Here is a 19,657-nt window from a genome sequence, read left to right on the forward strand (position 1 = left end):
TAATTTGAGGGCCGGGTATCATCAAATTAGAGTTCACTCGGCGGATGTGCACAAAACTACATTTCGGACTCCGGACGAGCATTACGAGTTCCGGGTGATGCCTTTTGGTCTCACCAATGCTCCAGCTACCTTTCAAGGCCTCATGAATGATATATTTTTCCTCTCTTGCGAAGATATGTCTTAGTATTTTTTGACGATAATTTGGTGTATAGCAGGACTAAATTGGAGTATTGGCGGTATTTGGAGGACATGCTGAATTTGTTGAAGCAAAACCAATTGAAGATCAACAAGTCCAAGTGCCTATGGGGAGTACCACAAATAGAGTATTTAAGCCACATTATTTTAGTGGATGGTGCAGTGACGGATCCTCAAAAGGTTGTATGTATGACCGCTTGGCCTATTTCTACTACCACTATCAGATTAAGAGGATTTTTAGGGTTGACCGGATATTATCGATTCTTACCACCGGATATGGCAAGATTGCTGCTCCTCTCACTTCATTGTTGAAGAAAGACTCTTTTAGATGGACGAATGAAGCACTATAGCCTTTGAAAAATTTAAAACAACAATGACGACCTGTTTTAGTGCTACCGAACTTCACCAAAGAGTTCATTATAGAATGTGATGCATCAGGTGTTGGCATAGGAGCTGTACAAATGCAAGGAGGATGTCCCATTGCCTATCTTAGCAAGGCTTTATTGTAACAACCCAATCCTAAAAGAAAAAACTAATTACATGGCACGACGTGGCCGACCATAGTGTAGCCGACCTCGTGCCAATGCAATGGCAGGAGGGGAGCACGCCACGCACCGCAGGCGCCGGCCCGGCCAACCTAACCCAATTAGTTTCATAATTTTATGACTATCGAAGAATATCTGACGAATATTTTCCTACAATTACATGGACTAATTCCTATAATACCTTCATATTTTGAAGGAATCGTTACATAACCTATCTTTGGTACAAGAACCCATCAAATTGGTAGCAAAGCTTATCACTTGTACATCTTTCTTCATTCTAGCTCATGTGCAACTCTGACTCAACCGTTTGTAGGTGCGCAATACCCTTTCATGTCCAGCTATGGGGGAGTCATAGAAGTGGCAAATCAACTCCAAGCGCAAGTGATGGTCAGCTAGAACAATGATCTTGCCCTTGTCCACCAATAGTTCGTCCTTCACCACCGCTCCTTGCATATAGCTAGGATCTATAGCAAGGTCGTCCATCATCTTTATGGTGTCCGAATCATTCTTGTATGCCTTCTACAGTTACTTAAAAAAAATCGGCGTTGAAATCGGTGCTAACTCGGCTAGATTCGGGCACCTAGATAAGATGTCGACGGCGTTGTTTTCAGTCCCCTTTTCATATACCAACTCGTAGTCATATCCAAGTAGCTTAAACACCCACCTTTGCTAGGCTAGTGTGTGTATGCACTGCCTAAGGAAGTATGGCAAACTTTTTTGATTGGTGCGGATCGTGAAGCGTCGCCTGATGAGATAAGGCCTCCACTTAGTGACAGCATGGATAATGGCGAGCATCTCTCTTTCATAGGTAGATAGCATATGTGATCACTCGAAAGGAGCCTTTGCTCATGTAGACCACGGGTCTACCTTCTTGCATTATAACAGCCCCCACGCCAACTCCGGACATGTCACACTCAATAGTGAATGGTTTGGTAAAATTTGCTAAAGCAAGGACCGAGGTTGAGATCATCACCTTCTTCAAGGCTTCAAATGGTTCCCTTTCTTTGTTCGTCTATATGAATGCACCCTTCCGCAGCAAGGCCGTGAGGGGAGCCGCAACCTTGCCATAATTCGCCACAAACTAGCGATAGTTGCCGGTTAAACCAAGAAAACCGCGTAGCTCCTTGGTAGTCTTGGGCAGCAGCCAATCCACCATACTTTGGATCTTCTTAAGGTCAACTTCCATGCCATCTTTAGATATGATGTAGCCTGGGTAGTCGACCCTTTGTTGCCCCCATGTGCATTTGGAGTCATTTGCTTTCAACTCATGTTGCTGCAATAGGCCAATTACTATCTGAAGATGTCGCAAATGCTCCTGCCATGTACGACTATATACCAATATATCATCAAAAAAATATCAGCACATATTGCCTCAAATAAGGCCTAAAGATATCATTCATTAAGATCTGAAAAGTGGCGGGAGCATTGGTAAGGCCAAAAGGCATAACGAAGAATTCATAGTGCCCATCATGAGTTCTAAATGCCGTCTTGTGCACATCGGATGGTTCGACTCTGATTTAATGGTATCCTGCCCTCAAATCTAGCTTTGAGAAGTAACATGCACCCGCCGATTCATCCAGCAACTTTTCAATCACCGGTATGCGATACTAGTCTTTGACGGTGATAGAATTGAGAGTTTGATAGTCCACACAAAACTGTCACGATCTATCCTTCTTTCGCATGAGCAAAACTGGTAAAAAATAGGAGCTTCGACTTAGTTTTAACACCCCATTGGACAGCATCTCTTGGACCATCTTTGTTATAGCCTCTTTTGGGATGAAGGGATAATAGTATGGCCTCACATTTGCTGGACTCCTCCCCCCAACCCCCCTGGGGTATGATCTCAATGCAATGGTATTACTCCCTAGGTGGCGGCAATCCATGTGGCTACTGGAACACATCTTCAAATTCCTACAGAACATTCTTTAAATCGCTGGGTAAGTGTGCTAGATCATCCACGTCCTTGGCTCCTTCGATGGTTGCATGTTGCATGAGGAACCCATGGCACCCGGGTTTCGGCAACCCCACTAGGGACTGTAGTGCCCCTTTTGTTTCCATGCTTCATGTAGCCAATAACTAGATCAATTGGCCTTCATGATTGAACTCCATCATCATGGTGGTGAAGTTGAAGGTGACCAACCCAAGATTCCGAAGCCATTGCACCCCAAGCACCGAGTCGGCTCCTCGTAGAGCCAACAAATAAAGATCAGTTTGGAAGACATGGCTCTGAATTTGCAGCTGGGCCTTGCGGCATATGCCCTCCCTTCTCAATATGGTGCCATCACTGATGATGATATCAAAGCCGTTAGAAGGCTCTAACTCCAATCCCAAATGCCTCACCTTCCGTGAATCCAAAAAATTGTGGGTGTTTCCTGAATCAATAAGATTTAGGACTTTTTCCTTCTTGATCATACCTTCGACCCAAAGAGTTTTCGAAGTCGACTCGCCGATAAGAGAATGAAAGGAGAGTTCGCTTGAACTTCAAGCGATTTGTCCTCTCGGTGTGGCTCACTTCTTCCTCTTGATGCTCCTCAAAATCTTCAATGGGATCATCCTCTATCGTCTCTTCTATGAGCATGATGGTCGTGGGCTATTTGGCACATTTGTGGCCCGGTGTAAAGCGTTCGTCGTAGTAGAAGCATAAGCCCTTCGAGAGCCGATCTTCGACCTTCACTAGAGTGAGGCATCGTCCCATCATCCGTGGATGTCCCCTGGTGTCAAGGCCTATCCGTAGTGGGGTGGTCGATTGAGGTTTGGCCAACCCACCCCGAACGTGCCACACCTGAGACCGGTGGTCTAAGGTTAACGCGCAGGTCGCAAGTGCTCCATGTTGGACAATGAGTAGCCTTCAACTCCTTTATCTTTTCTTCCATCATTTGAGCCGCTAAGAAGGCTCCAACAAGATAGTAGGACGAGATGTTGTGACTTTCGCTTGAATATCTCGACAAAGCCTAGAGACGAAAGTGCTTTTGAGGGCCGAGTTCGACCACCCGTGGACTAGATTGCTAATTCTTTCGAACTCCTCTTAATAGGCTCTTATAGAGGCCTTTTAGGTTAGCGTCATCAAGATGGCTTGGAAGTCCTCATAGTTGAAAGGTCTGAAACGATCACAAAGCGCATCAATGAACTCCTCCCAAGTGGCAAAAATGCGAACGCGATGCGCTACTTGATACCATCTCATCGCTACGTCTTTAAGGTGGAATGAGGCCAAAAGCACCTTTTGGTGATTAGGTCTCCCTTGATAAGTAAAGAATTGCTTCACCCTATAAATCTAATACAACGGGTCACCACCGCGAAATTTGGGAAAATCAACTCGAACGGTGTAGGGTTGTATCATTCAGTCACATCTGTTCTTGCATCCTCGGTGAAGTGACTCTTGTTGTTGGACCCTTTTGGTTGATGTGGGGGCTCCTCCCATTCATCCCAAGGCTCCTCCTCTGGATGTGAGGCCATAGGTTCTCTTAGATGCAAGGGAGGTAAGTCGATGCAGCGCCCATGCGGTTCGTCGTGCTATTGCCATGGTGCCTCCAAGATCGGTGCTCGTATGTTCCCCTCTCTAGGTAAGGTGCATTCTCCATGTCTTCGATGAGGCTCAAGGGTACGCCTTGGAGGGTAATGATCTCCAACAACGTTTGTGCCATGAGCGCCCGGGTTTGCGCGAGATCATGAGGGCCCTCTGTCCGTCGTCATGAACTCTAAGGGGATATAGATCTTGACGTAGCCATGTGGTCCGTCTCCAAGCCTTGATCGCTTACTTGCTTAGCCACCTTTGATCTTGTGGTAGCCATGACGGTCTGAGGAACGTTGGCTCTGATACCAGTTGTTACAAAATGACTTAATCCGTTCTGTAATGATTTTGGACTCGATGAAACTTATAATTTCCAAAGGGATCTGCGAACAATCTAATCGATGGATCCTCATGAATTTTGGATATGTTATCTCTCTTGGAGAGACATTTTCAACGAATCTAAGATCATAGGATTTGGATGGTTATATCTCAAAATATAGATCAAACAGTAGCTGATGGTTAATTAGATCCTAATTTGATAGCCCTTCAATAGCTAGATAAATGCTAGGTTTACTCCTTAGTGTGAAGGGAGAGAAGTTGTTGTAGAAGAGAGTGGTTAGAAGTTGAAAATGGCCAACCAAAGACTTGGATGATGGGAGAAAGGAAGAGGGAGAGGGCACCAATGGTTAAAGACAAATTGAAAGAGAGATAAAGGCCAAACTCAATTCAATTATCTAAGATAAACTTAAATTAGGGTTTACTCCATATATTTATAGAGGCTCACCCTAGGGACTCATCAACTAAGTTAAACAACTCTAACACGATCGTGTACGAGTGCAGAATTTTCGTTCTTTGTCGATGCGAACGTATGCAGGCGTTCGAACGACTGCATTTCAAATGGCCTGATTCCATTTGAACGCATAATTTACGTTCTCTATTTTTGCGAATGTGTGCAGGCGTTCGCATCCCCGTTTGAATGCAGTCCCTACGTTCAAATGCGCCCCGGCAAAAATACTTTTATTGCTTTTAACAAAACTCAACTAGATAAATAGACTCATCCCAATAAACCTAATGTCGCGAGTGAAGCCAATATGGATCAAATTGTATCAGTCTCACCAAAGAGGTTGGCTTTGGATTCATCCTTTAGGGAGGAGGAAAGGAAAGTAACACTAGAGAGCGGAGGACTTAGGGGAGGCAGCCTTGCATGAGTCTATGAACGCTAAAGGTTAGAAAAGAAATTGCAAGACAATCACCTGAGAATCACTTTCTCTCTAATAGAAATTCTTTTTCATAACCAATTGGAAAGGTTGGACACTTTGGTTAGCACAACTATGACCACTTTAGTTTCTCTCTTCATCATTCAACGAGTGCAAAATTGGAGAGAAGAAAAAAAATTTTGACATGTTAAAAAAACATAAAATGAACCTGACCCACAAAATCAAAATACTCTATATTTTTTCCTACTCCACCTTCCAATCGTTCACACTCAACTATCTCTACCCATCCATATCTTAACTTTGGTGAAATCTATTTTAGTGCCACAGTTTTCTCTTTCCCTTGGAAAGCTTTAGAAGATGGAAAGATAATTTAGAGAAATCGATGTGCTAAGTGCTTGACAACTAATAATCCAGATTGAAACTTATGTTACATTGAGTATGGCCTTCGCATTATTAATCTAAATTGAGACTTTGTCTTCATGATTAGGACCCACTCTACTTGCTACTTGGCATGCCGATCGAGGAGTACCACTGCAACTGCAGTGCATTATTATAAGGTCCAAGAAAGTTTACCACCACCTGGATCCAAGAAAGCTTTTGCTTATCCATTACTATAATAAATATAAGAAAAAGAATATTGGATGGATAAAACCTAGCTAATTCCAAACCGACAAAAGGATCTATTCTCATATTGGCTTTTGCGGATAAAAATACAATGAGATGTCACGTTAATAATGCATGAGAAAGCTAATAATTTTTGGCATCTTATTCTTTACATCCCTTTGCTAAGTCTACTAAAAATTGTTTATTAAATTAGCAATTTTTATTAAATAAAGTCACTATCTTTACAAAAGAATCTTTTTTATTTACATAGATAACACCCAAGTGGACGAAAAGTCACTTACTGAGGTAAATAAATTTATAAATTACTTATCTGGATATAACATTTATATAGATAATATTCACGTGGACGAAAAGTCACTTACAGAGGTAAATAAATTATAAATCTCTTATCTAGATATAACATTTAGACTCATGGTTTTTAAAGAAGAAAGAAGTTATGATACAAGGAAAATAAATCAGAGAGATATATATTTAACCCTCTAAACTTCATGCAAATAGTCTTTTAAAAATTAATCAAAGCAATTTTGAAATAGTCCTATAAATATGGTATTTTAAAGAATTAATTTAGTAGCAATTCTGATATTTTGAAAAGCTTTCGATGGCAATTATATAAAAAGCTAATGTCTTATCTTAGCAACAACGGATATTATGATAAAACGTTTTCTAATTTTTAAGATATATTATGATACAGTGTTAAGTAGAAATTATAGACACCAGTCTCCTAAAATATTTTTCTTTCAAAAATATGGGACATATTATGTATTTAATTTATATGCTTCATTCTTAATCTTCCATCGATTCTTTAGTTTCTAGTATGCGTAACAACCATGCCCCTAATTGTATGAGCTAAACTCAAGATATATCATTTTCATATGTTGTGTAGTCTAATCAAAATTAATCCTAAGTTAAAACCATCACCATCATCATCATCATCATCATCATCAATTATACAAAATATAAAGAGTAAAAGCTTAATTAATTACATTTTGAATCTCCTCAACTATACAAAATCATCAAACTCCTTAACGAATATTGCATTGACCATTATACTCTCGAAACATGGAGATCATCAGGATCTCAAGGACTGGTTGATGCTTTAGGATGAGGACAAGAGGTTGAATAAGAGAGAAAGGGTTAGGTTTCGTGTCCATATCACGAGAGAGGAAGGCCGTAATTAGAGGGATAAACTATTGTCAGTAGTGGCAGGTTTATGATTTATATTTAAGAATTGGAGTTCGGGAAAGAAGGAAGGGGAGAATGCAATATGACAAACTTCTGTTAGAAATCCTAACATTAGACAAGAACAAATGACATGGCCCAGAATTTTGCCTTTGGTATATATTTACTACCTATGTGATTGTAGTTTTATGTTCAATTTTCTTGGGGCAATTTAATTTTACTAAAGCACATAAAAGCAGTAGAAGATCTAGACCGAGTGTTTGTCTGAATATCACCAAATTAAATATTAAAAAAAGCTTATAGTCATGCTTTTTTAAATGCCACTAAATGAAATAATGACATTTAATGAAATGCCATTATTATTTTACTTGTATTTATAGAAATGCTAATATTAATTTCCTTGCATTTATTGAAATGTCACTATCACTTCACCGTTCGATGAGCTGCCTTTATTTTTCAACATTTTGTCAAAGTGCTGGTATAACCCCCCCGATCAACAATCATTTAATGCTGCTAAAAGTAAAATTGATGCAACTATTTGTTCTATTTCTCAGTAAATTAATAGAAAATGTCACGGAATATGATGCAAATGTTAGATCCACATCAACATTGCTTACGGTGGCGCTTATCTAAATGTCAAAATAAACCTATAATGATAATTATCATAGTTTTAGCGGTATTTGTCGAAATATTACACCGTGGTGCATGTTAAGTTTTTAGATAGCTCAAAGGGAATAATGGTTGGGTGCTTTTTTCGTTCAAATGAAAGAAGTCCATTGACGAGGTTGTATGCGTTTACCTTTGATCATATAGAGCTATTCTATGTCATTTCGTCATAGTTTAGAGTGTAAAACTATATGCCTAACTGTGGTATGGAACTATAATACAATATAGAAGAATCGACCACTTTTCTAGATTCTAGTGTCAGAGAGTAGGTGAATGGGCAAAAGATCATAAAAGTAGGATCAGAAAGATGAGTAATTTGACCATTCACAGAGCTCTGAAATGCTTCCAGACCCCACTTCGGAAGCACTCTCTCTCCCTTTGGCTCTGAATAACACCTCCACATGATTAACAAAATAAAAGAAAAAAAAAATCTCCTCAGTAGAAGACTTTTTGGAGTAACCATGATTGGTCTTCGGTTCACGCGCTGTGTTCCTGAGGGTCCCCAAAATTCCAACCACTTCTGCTGAATTCCATTGACTTCTACTAAAAAGTGACCAAACCACTACTTGCCTTTCCCCCCCGATATCCTTTCCCCTTCTTGAACTCCGCGACTCTCGAAGGATTTTAGCATTGGTAAGTCTTCACAGTGTTGCGGTCGTTCTTGAAGTTAATCGGTTTTTATTCGTCGTTATGTAGATTTCAGTAATCTACTTCTTTCCTGTAGTTTTAGTTCTGGTACTTCTGTTGTTGTTTTCAATTCGTATTAGTTGGAAATTTTTTATTTTTTTATTTTTTATGTAGAAGTTGTAATCTTTGGCTTACTCTTTGTTTGGTGTGATTTGGGTTTTTCTTCGATATGGCTATGGATTTGTCTTTGGACCTTAACGGAATTGATTCTTTGTTTCCGTGAACACAACACTTATGAGGTATCAAAATTATAACTTGGCTGCTAGAATTTGGTGTTCTTGAAATTTTGGGGCATGGGTTAGAGTTTATCCGCCGACAATTTTGGAAGTTTCTTACTCACCAACTGTAGATTTCGACATCGTAGCAAGTTGGTCGCAAGTAGATTTATCGTTGGTTTGATCACTAATCTTGACCTAAATTTTGTAGTTCCTACTTCAAGTTGATGGAGTCCTACCAACCATTTTCTCCATCCTTCAAGACCCAAACTGCCATGGCCGAATCTGGTAAGCTTTCTCCTGGGCCGACCGACGATAAAGCAAACAATTTCAGCAGTGAAGCCTCTGAGCAGTCCATGGAAGGATTTATTGGGTATCTTGATGTCTTCGTTCACCAAGCCCGCGAAGTTCACAACATCTGCATCTACCACAAGCAAGATGTTTATGCTAAGCTCTGCCTTACCAGCGATCCGGATGCCGCAATCTCGACCAAAACGATCAATGGTGGTGGGAGAAACCCGGTATTCAATGATAACCTCCGGCTCAAGGTCCGAACTATTGAATCGTCTCTCAAATGCGAGATATGGATGCTTAGCCGGGTCAAGAATTATCTGGAAGACCAACTTCTCGGTTTCGCTCTCGTGCCTCTGTCGGATGTCGTCGTAACTAAAGGGAAGTTGGCGCAGGAATTCTCCCTTTCGTCCACCGACCTCTTCCATTCTCCTGCAGGTTTTGTTCAGTTGTCGCTCTCGTATGTCGGTTCCCCACCGGAGGTTATCTCCATTTCACCACGGCAGGCTGCTATAGATTCAGTCAGCAATGACTCGATCCCTTGTGAGTATGAGAAAATTGAGTTTCCTGACTTGAAGGTTGTAAAAGAGAACCGTCTTATGGTCTCAGAGTATTTCGGAGTTCCAAGTAACACAATTGAGACTCAGAGCCCGGAGAGCTTGATCACCACAGAGGATGACAACTTTCCTGATGATGATGCAGGGATGCGTGTTGTTGAGAGCTTCTCGACAGACAACAGCACTGATTCTGTTGGATTCTTTAGAAACGACACCCCTTTGAGTAGCGATTCGATGACGGATTCTTCTGTTGTGCTTCCTACCACCCCTCAATCTACCTCTGATGGATCAACAGCTGCAGCATCTCCTGCTCAAAATGATAAATGCACAGAATCTACCGAAGGCTTGGCTGATTCTTCCAGTGAAATGTCAGAGAATTCAGCGAGCAAGCCTATTATCAGCATAAATATTCCAGAGGAAACAGTAAACCAGCAGGACTTTGTTGATATGTACATGAAAAGCATGCAGCAGTTTACTGAGTCACTAGCAAAGATGAAACTTCCGATGGAAGTTGAGAACAGCAGCCCCACTAGTGACAGTGCTAATTCAAGTTCTGAGAAAAAGCCGCAGGATTCAAACGGAAAGTGCTCTAGAGTTTTCTATGGAAGCAGGGCGTTCTTCTAAATTTACTCCTTTGAAGGTGATCAGAATTGGCATTTAATCATCTACTAATGCTTAAGTAGTGAATGAAGAGCAACTCTTTTTCTATGATGTTTCGATTTATCAGAGAATGGATGATATGTACTTAGTCACTACCTTTGTGTTGCTAGTACTTGTTTATGTGTCTAAAACTCTCACTTTCCATATCCTGTTTCTGATGGAGTTATCAATAGCATCTTTACGTCCAGTATTGAACCTTATCTTGAAAAAGAGACTTCATATCCAATTTTATTTGTGGTATGCATCCTTACTACATTTATTTCATTAGTGAAACTGAGAGTATAGTAAGGATTCTCCTATATTTGTTGTAAAGCAAGTTATTGATTTTAGACAGGGCATCCACAACTGGAGATTTAAAGTTTAATGTGGGCTTCTTATACATTGAACATGTTTAACATTATCTAACAAACTTAATAACTGCTGGGAATTTTTCTTTTAGTAGCTAACATGTTGGAGCATGCTTAATTTTGCTTTCAGTCTTGGAACTACAAGAATTCATGGATGTCCAGTTGTGAGGACATAGAAATCATATATGATATATACTTTGTTTGCTTGTCCTTGTCAACATATTGAGAAGGTTAGACACTGAAATATCTCTATATTCTTTTTTGACCAGGATATCCCTATATTCTTAGGTTTTTTTAGGTGTTGACCATTAAGTGAACGCAGGCTTAGTGTTTTAGACATTGAAGAGGGAGAGTAACTAGGAAATGAGTTAAGTTTCACAGTACATCCATTAGAAACCATTTATAAGACTATGTTCCTTCCACATCATGCTCATTATTTATATCTCAATCCTGAAGTTAACCGAACTTCTTAATATATATTACTTCTTTATTGGCTTGAATTCCTCCTCCTGAGGAGTATTTAATTTGATTTTGTGCTTCATTGTGACGCGTGATGAAGGGCTCAGATATTCAGTGCATTTATTCTAGAAATAGGAACTTATCAACTATGTAAAATTTTAAAGTTGTCATATATGTCTTCTTACTGTTCAATGGAATGCCCTGGTTTTTGTATTAGATCATTGCAGTTGTTCTAAACTCTAAATAAGAGGATTCTCTGGGATGTTATCTTACTAGCAAAACAAATTTGCCTCCTCATCATCCATTTTTCTTTCAGTGTTCTGCAAGAGCACTGAAAGATGATCCTATCCTTAGTTATCTATTTTACTTTGATTTCAGTCATGAAGATGTCTGCAGATATACTAATTAAGCTTGGTTTTTTCATGCAGTAGCGTAGTGCTCTATATTGGATGACCTTTGAAAGGTACATTAATTAAGGATTTCTTAGAGAGTAATGCTCTCATACAGTAGTGTGGAACATCATACCACTGTATGAGAGCATTACTCTCTAAGAGCCTGAGCGAGTTTAAATAGAATCAAGTTATTCAACTATTAAAACATAAATTAATAAAATTTCTTTTGCAATTGGAAAATAGATGATAGAATCAGAATTTAGAATTAAATACTCAACATGATCAAAAGTACATGAACTCAACATCGACTTGAGCAATTTTAGAACATAATAGAAGTGCATGACAGAAGTATAGTATAGGAAAAATAAATTTCCAGGTGTCTTAGAAAATTAAAAGCAATTCCCTTAGAGAGAAATTGCCCTTAATACTGTAGGAAATCTAACACTTCAATTGTGTTAGAAAATTAAATTGAACAAAAGTACTTTCACTCAGTTAAGACAAGAACATAGTTTTTCTTAATTGAAAAACTCTTATGTATCACCATCACAAGTAACAAATGTATCATCACTTTCAGCATCTAACAAGAATTTAGTTCCTCTTAAACTATTCATATCATTTTGAATGTCTTCTACCCTTCTATTGCCAATATTTGAACAGACTTATAAGTAAACAATCAAGTATCAATGTAATACACTTTAAAAAAAATGAGAGTGAGAGCCAGCACGTGTGATATGTTCCTCCAACTTCTGTCACTACGCAGACTGTAGAGATTCTGCAGATTTGGTGCACTTGGTTGGAAGAATGGAGAATTAGGGAGGTAGAGGGGGCTGGCCAGATCACCAGAGAAGGAGGAGAGGCCGGCTTTCGCTGCTGGAGGTGGGAAGTCCAAGGGTCTGGGCGGTGAGAAAGAGGAGGTGGGAGAGGAAGAGTGAAGAGTTGGGACTTAAAAGGTTTGTTCTATTCTAACATAATTAACTCTTGGGCAGATACAATATGTTACATTTTATTTGTATTAATGTAATTGATAAATTGTAACAACCTATCCCCAAAAAAAAAAAAAAAAGATTTTGCATGGCACGATGTGGCTGGCTACAATGTGGCCAACCAGGCTGGGACAGCTAGCTCCAGTGGGCCTGTCGGCGCTGCAGCCACAACGCCAACGTCCCCACTGCCTCCCTCTCTCGCAATGTGCCGCCGTCGGAACCCAGCGTCGCCACCTCCACCGAGCACCGATGAGCTCCTCTCTCTCTCTCCCCCTTGAGCTCGGGCTCACTGGACCCAAGCTGCCGAAGAGAGGCTGGTCGCTGGATGGCCACCCACCGCTCCCTTCCTCTTCTCTTCTTCTTCTTCTTCTTCCATTCTCCTACTCTTTTTGCAACAGTGCTGGGCCATAGCAGGTAGTGCTGGGCTAAGCCTAGCAGTATAGCAGTGTTGTTTTTTTATTTTATTTATGTAATTTATTTAGATATTTCTTTTCTTAATTAGTGCAAATAGGTTATTTAGATATTAATTATTTTAATAGTGATATATATTCTTCAATATGATTATTATTAATTATAATTAGTATAGCTAATGATTAATTAGGTTATAAACTATTACACATAGATATAAGTAATACTTATATTTATTTATTTATTTATTTATATTTCTATTAGATTAATAGATAGTTTTATAAATTATAATTATTAGATTTATGTACTAATATTCATAATATATATATATATAGTCATTTTAACAATTTATTATATACTACTGTGTGTAGAATAAGATACCAGTAGTATTAATTTATTTATATATTTATTTATTATTTTGTATAATTAAGTAACGACTATATAATTTCTGATTAATCAAGATAGAGTAAGAATTATAAAATAGATCTTGTTTATACTTATATCTTATTTATAATTATTTAGATTTTATTTTATAATTATATATTTAGAATATTTTATATTAAAAGAAACAAATCTTTCTCCTTATATTATAACTTGCATTTTATGATAATAGTATAATTATGGTATTTTAATCATACCTATGATGTGGATCTAATTATGTACAAAATAAAAAAAGTGATTCTAAATCTAATAAACATTTTATATTTTATTTGAACTAATTCTAATTGGATAAACGACTAACTAACGTTATTTAAATATTTTTAGACACCGAACCCCTTATTTGAGATCCCGTGGACTCTACTAGCGATGAGTTGACTCTTGGTTGACGGATGTGAGGGATATGTGGTTCTGTCTTCTTATCTAATGTGAGTAGTCTTATTCCCTAAACATCTTTATCAAATTAAGATATATTATATAATTATATATATGCATGTTTTGGCATCCAACATGATTATATGACTTTATCTAGAGATGATTTTATCGAGCATATTTTATCATTTATTTGATTAGATTGATTTAGAACATGAGTATGCTGGTGATATATAGAGATGGTTGGAGATGACTATATTGTTATGATATTATGTTGAAATGATCTTTAGCATAAGTATGCACATGAAGTATGCATATGATAGATATATGATTCGAGATTGCATTGTATTATTTTTCTCTTCACTTTCTTACCATCTAAATTTCTTATATGCATGACTTGTTATAGTACTAGATATATACATGTGATCTATCATATAGAAGAAAATGCATAAATCTTATTGATAAGAAAGTTAATAGAAAAGGCATGTTGGTACCCGAGTAGGCGCTAAGGTTAAGGGTGCTTGGATTGATGATTATAATCGCTGGTATATGATATCTCGTGGCCCACGTCCAAGGTCAGTTGAGTCAGTGCGCATAAACAATCGGACACCTACCGTTCGCTAAGGTATATGTGTGGCGAGTTACTCTCATTTGATTTCTATTAACTAGTTGGGTACCCGATCTGAATGGATTTTGATATACCCTTAGCGTATGGTAGGGTATGATTATGACTGAGATACCCTTAGCGTATGGTAGGGTATGCCTTGAGCCTACAGGTAGGATGTTGAGATCAGGTACCGGGTGTTGACTATGCATAGTGGTCTAGTATGATGATAATTTTCAGGGATAACATTGATGACTGAGATATTAAGAAATACATATAATTTCATTATTATTTAATATACCTGATTATCGAGTGGCAATATACATCACATGTAGTTACATTTGATATTATAGTATAGTCATGGTCAGCATGTATCATATGTGTCATATTTGAAAGAGTTATGATGATGGTATGACATGGGGATTATTTATACATTATTGAGAATTATATATTTTAATCAGTTATGACATGATATCTATATTTTATTTATATATTATTATTGAGAATATATTTACATACTTATTCATGACATAATGCTCCTATGTGATTCATATTATCCAATACATGATTTACTCTCTATTTAGCATCACTGATTCGGGATAAAGTCTATTTATTGAGTCTTTTACTCATGACTCTCTTTATTTCTTTTTTAACATCATCAGATATGTGGTACATGATAGTGACTTGAGATATCTTGAGAAAATATTTTAGAATGATGAAGTGAGCTATAGGTGCGAGACGGTATAGATAATATTTTGTATAAAAATTGAGTTGTATTACTGAGCCTTTTACTCATGACTCTCTTCATTTATTTTCTAACCCCCTTAGATATGTGGTATATGATAGCGACTTGAGATATCCGGAAAAGATATTTTAAAATGATGAGGTGAGCTATAGGTGCGAGACGGTATAGATAATATTTTGTACAGAAATTAAGTTAAATCGTTGTTTGTTATATTTATACTTTATTATATCAGATGATGATTTGTATAATATATGTCAGATTATAGTGTACTCATGTATCAGTTGTTTTGGTTGTATCTTGATAGTTTGTCGTTGCTTGTGTGGGCTTTGTTAGATTATGTAGTAGTCTAGTGAATATTATTGTGGACTTGGATATTCATATACTAATTTGGTTAATAGTATGATTTATTTGATGATAGATTATGTGAGCATGAATATGTTAGCGGGTTTTATTTGATAATGTCATGATTATATATGCACAAGAATGTATCTATGCATGGCGGCCCCATCTATTTTGTTGCGTGCGCCGCGCGTGCCGTATGAGTGCATGGGTGTGCACGTATCTATGCTTGGCGAAGGCATTACACAAATTATTTTTGAAAATATAATATTTATTTATATAATGTGTCTAGATTTTATGTATGAGTATATGCACAAGTTATTTGATATTTAAAATGGAAGATTAATTTTAAAGTCAAAGTATTCAAAACGGTTTTAGAATCGTTATTAAAGTGCTCAAACAGTGTCATGATAGTCAAAATAGTATAAAAAATACCAAAGTGCATAGAAAAAATAACTATGCATTCAACTGTCTACTCACCTATTTGAACGCATTTCCCTAAGAGCATAAATGCATTATAGGCGTTCGAACGACCTTGGCTAATTTGACTTAGATTTGGGTCTATCTTTGTTTATTTTATCTCTAAGAGAATTAGTAGAGAATCTTTGAAGAGATATCTATCTTATATCAAAGATATATTTATCTTATCTTTAAGAGATATTACTTTATTTGTAACAAATATATATCTTATCTCTAAGCATGTAAATGATTTATTCTAACCCTAGGAGTGAGAACCATCAAGTATTAAATTAGAGATCAGTTTTTAGAGAAGCTGTCTCGATCAATATTTCAATATCATCTTTTAAAGGCCATTAGATATCATTTCTTAACTTTAAACGGAACGTGCTGAATCATTCTCATCTCAACGTATCTACATTAGATTTGAAAGAACTATGTCTTAAGGGTCATAAGACAGAATGATTGAACTCAAGGGTCACTGAGGTTTGAGAATCTATCATAGAAAGTAGTGTATCACAGGGTCTAATGAGTAAGGTTGGTACATATTGAGTTATGAAAATCTACAGTTGTTCTGTATGCTTCTTGTTAACTATTATAGGTTTTAGTGATTGGTCTCGATTCGAGTTTTGATCTATGGTATTTTACCCGGTTTAGGATTTCTATGTAAAAATGTGTGTTTATTTTTTTCATGATTTATTTTTTATATTTTATTATTGATAGTGTGTGATAAATCCTATTCCTAAGGCGCTAATTATGTTTTTCAATAAATATTTTATTTAATAGAGAAATTCTTTTAGGACATGGATTTTTGATGGAATGTATTGATAAACCTCTCACATTATATAAATCTAAAGATTCATATTAGAAAAATAGGATGTATATTTTTTTAAAATTTGATGAGAATAATGATATTGACGTTGAATTGATGAGGCTCTTTATGAAAATGATTAAAAATTTTCTTAAAAAAAATTCTTAATGTGAAAGGAGAAGACTTAAAAGCAATTATTAAGGGGGAGTAATTTAATATTATGACTGCCAAGATTATGGGCATATCACTCATAAATACCTAAATTTCCTTAAGAAAAATGGCAAGACTATGCAGGCCACTTGGAATGATACTAATGATTTTAATGATGATAACTTTGAATCCGAAAAAGAAAATTATATCACTTTCACTACTTCTTTATTACCTACTGAACTTCCTAAGTTCAGATAAATATGATTTAGGTAGGTCGGATGATGAAGATAATTCAAAACTTTAAAGAGTTTACAATGAATTCTACAAGAGCAAAAGAATTAATCTAAAACTTGTAAGAGAATTCAAAGTGGCAAAAGAAGAAAACGCTAAGATGATGAAGCATTCTATAGATATGTTAAAAAATATGGAGCATCTCAAAGAAGAAAACCTAAAACTTTAATAAAAAAATCACATAACACTATCTTAAACTCAAACTATTTAATTTCTAATTTTTTTTATATAATAAAGTTAAATTTTTGGAGGTTAATTTGCACGAGCAAGTTTCTTGGAGAAAAAGCTTATCTGAAAAGATTAAGTTTCTTGATATTGAATTAGAAAAAGTTAATAGCTCATTTGATAAATTTACTATGGGGGTCCAAAAGTTTGATTCAACTTCTTCGATCACAAAGGAAGGGAAAGGAGAAGGAAAAGCTAGGATATGATGCTAAAGAATTAAATATTTTTTCTTTGAAAGTACAATGTAATGTATATTTTTCTCTTTCTTTTGTTAAATTATTTTGTCATTACATTAATTCTTATCCTATTAGTTATAGGATAAATATTAAGAAACATAATGAAAAGTATAACGTAAATGCTAAGACATATAAGAATGGATCAAATTGTAGAATTTATGTCTCTACTTGTCTTCATTGTAGAGTTAAAAGATATATTAGACCACATTATAAATTTGTATAAAAATCTAAACATGTTTTTAATTATAGGTTGAAAATTAGACAACTTTGAATTAGGAAAGAAGACAATTTAGTACCCTTTCGTGGTGGTGTTGTTGAGTAATCTCTTAGTGAGATACTAGCTAGGGGAGTTTAGTTGCTTATTTATATGCCCTAGTTATATGCTTTGTGTATATTTGATTTTTTTTAATTTTTGTATTTTTTGGATGACAATTTGTATGTTTTAGATAAAAAATTTCATGTTTAATTATTTTGAGTTCTTAGTTTCATGTTTGCTTTGAATATAGTTTAATTTATTTAAAAACAAAAAATAAGAAACTAAAATTTTATGCACTTAATAAATTATAGTGACTCTTGTGGCATGAAGTCAATCTATTTTAGAGTTATTATTAGAGCGATAGTCACTTGTGTTAATATTTAGTATATTATTTTTAAGTATCTTGTTTATTCTTAGATATTCTTTATCACTTTCTATATATATTTATTATAGTTATTGTGATTTAATTTTTGTGTATTATCTTATTGAGTGTTCTTAAGATATATTTCTCGTTAGGTTGATATTAACTGTTTGATCTTTTAACTTAGTTTCACCCTCATAACTTCTCCTTATTAAAATATCAATGAAAAGGACTATCATGTGATTAGTGTGAAAGTCATTGAAAGTGTTACTGTGCACTTCTATATCATAAGTCATTTACATTTTCAATATGGTGTATTACAAAAAAAAGGGCTACCAAACTCGTCAATAAAAGCCATCATTGTACCAAAATTATTATTTGATATGAAAAAAAAATGAAGAAACAAAAAAGAAATGAAAAATGTTCTTGAATTGAAGGGAAGAATATGGGCTAAGTTTGGTTTGACTTTAGTTTAATGTCTTCTTTTGATGTTTGATGTTTTAGAATTATCTTATGTTTTCATGCTTTACGAGAGCGAATTATCAAGATACTACAATTTGATATTTTCTTTTGACAATTTTGGGTGATTAAACTGCTTAGTCTATAATATGCTAATGTAAATATTTATACATTAATTTTCTCTTGACTTCTATAATAGGTCTGATTTTTTTCATAAGTCATTTGAAATTCTTGAGTGTATCAACAAAAAATACTTAAATATGATATATGAACTTAAATGTTAAATCTTTTGATCTGTGAATCTAAACTTTAAATACTTGAAAATTGGATTTGAAGCTTTGAATATTTTTTTGTTCTGAAATTTATTGAATAAAAAATAAAATAAACTATGATCTTGAGGGAGAGCATGAGTGTTTGATTTCACTCTTTGTCAATTTAATGCAAAAAAGGAGGAGAATGATATATAATGGAGTTGGTCATTTCGGTTTGGTTTGCTATGAATTACTTAATTTATTTTTATAGTCTCATATATATTTCACATAATATAAATGTTGAAGTTGTGTAGAAGTTTTGATTAAAAAAAAGAAAATTTGTGTGATGCTCTATTAGGATGTATCATTATCATGTGTAGAAATTTTATATTTATATTTTACAAATTACCAAAGGGGGAAATTGTTAGGTATTATTTGTACTAATATAATTGGCAAATTATATTTTAAAATATAATTTTTATTTATGTAATGTGTCCAGATTTTATATATGAGCATATGTATAAATTATGACAAGTTGTGAGATGTTTAAAGTGAAAGATTAATTTTTGTTATGGTTGCTTTTGGTGAAGATGATTTTCTATCTGAATTTATAATCTAGACAGAATTCAGCAAAGAACTTGCAAAGGTAATATGAGTTCGGTTGGATTGATATGAGATTCCGATATGTTGTTCCTCTGTGAGTTAAAATCCAACGCAACTACAATCTTAT

At 35.7% G+C, this 19,657-nt stretch overlaps 1 protein-coding gene across 1 annotated transcript; it reads left to right on the forward strand.

The window, feature by feature from the left end:
• Positions 1 to 8,368: 8,368 nt before the first annotated feature.
• Positions 8,369 to 10,544, forward strand: LOC140774771 (uncharacterized). The gene is made up of 2 exons (XM_073117876.1): positions 8,369 to 8,567; positions 9,048 to 10,544. The coding sequence occupies exon 2, from the start codon at positions 9,064 to 9,066 to the stop codon at positions 10,306 to 10,308; it is 1,245 nt and encodes a 414-aa protein (XP_072973977.1). The 5' UTR covers positions 8,369 to 8,567; positions 9,048 to 9,063; the 3' UTR covers positions 10,309 to 10,544.
• Positions 10,545 to 19,657: the final 9,113 nt, after the last annotated feature.

This window comes from Typha angustifolia, chromosome 13 (assembly GCF_048772165.1).
Source record: "Typha angustifolia cultivar Huaian chromosome 13, ASM4877216v1, whole genome shotgun sequence".
NCBI lineage: Eukaryota > Viridiplantae > Streptophyta > Magnoliopsida > Poales > Typhaceae > Typha > Typha angustifolia.

Coding starts and splice junctions, on each gene's coding strand:
- LOC140774771 (XM_073117876.1), top strand. CDS start 9,064: ATGGAGTCCTACCAACCATTTTCTCCATCCTTCAAGACCCAAACTGCC.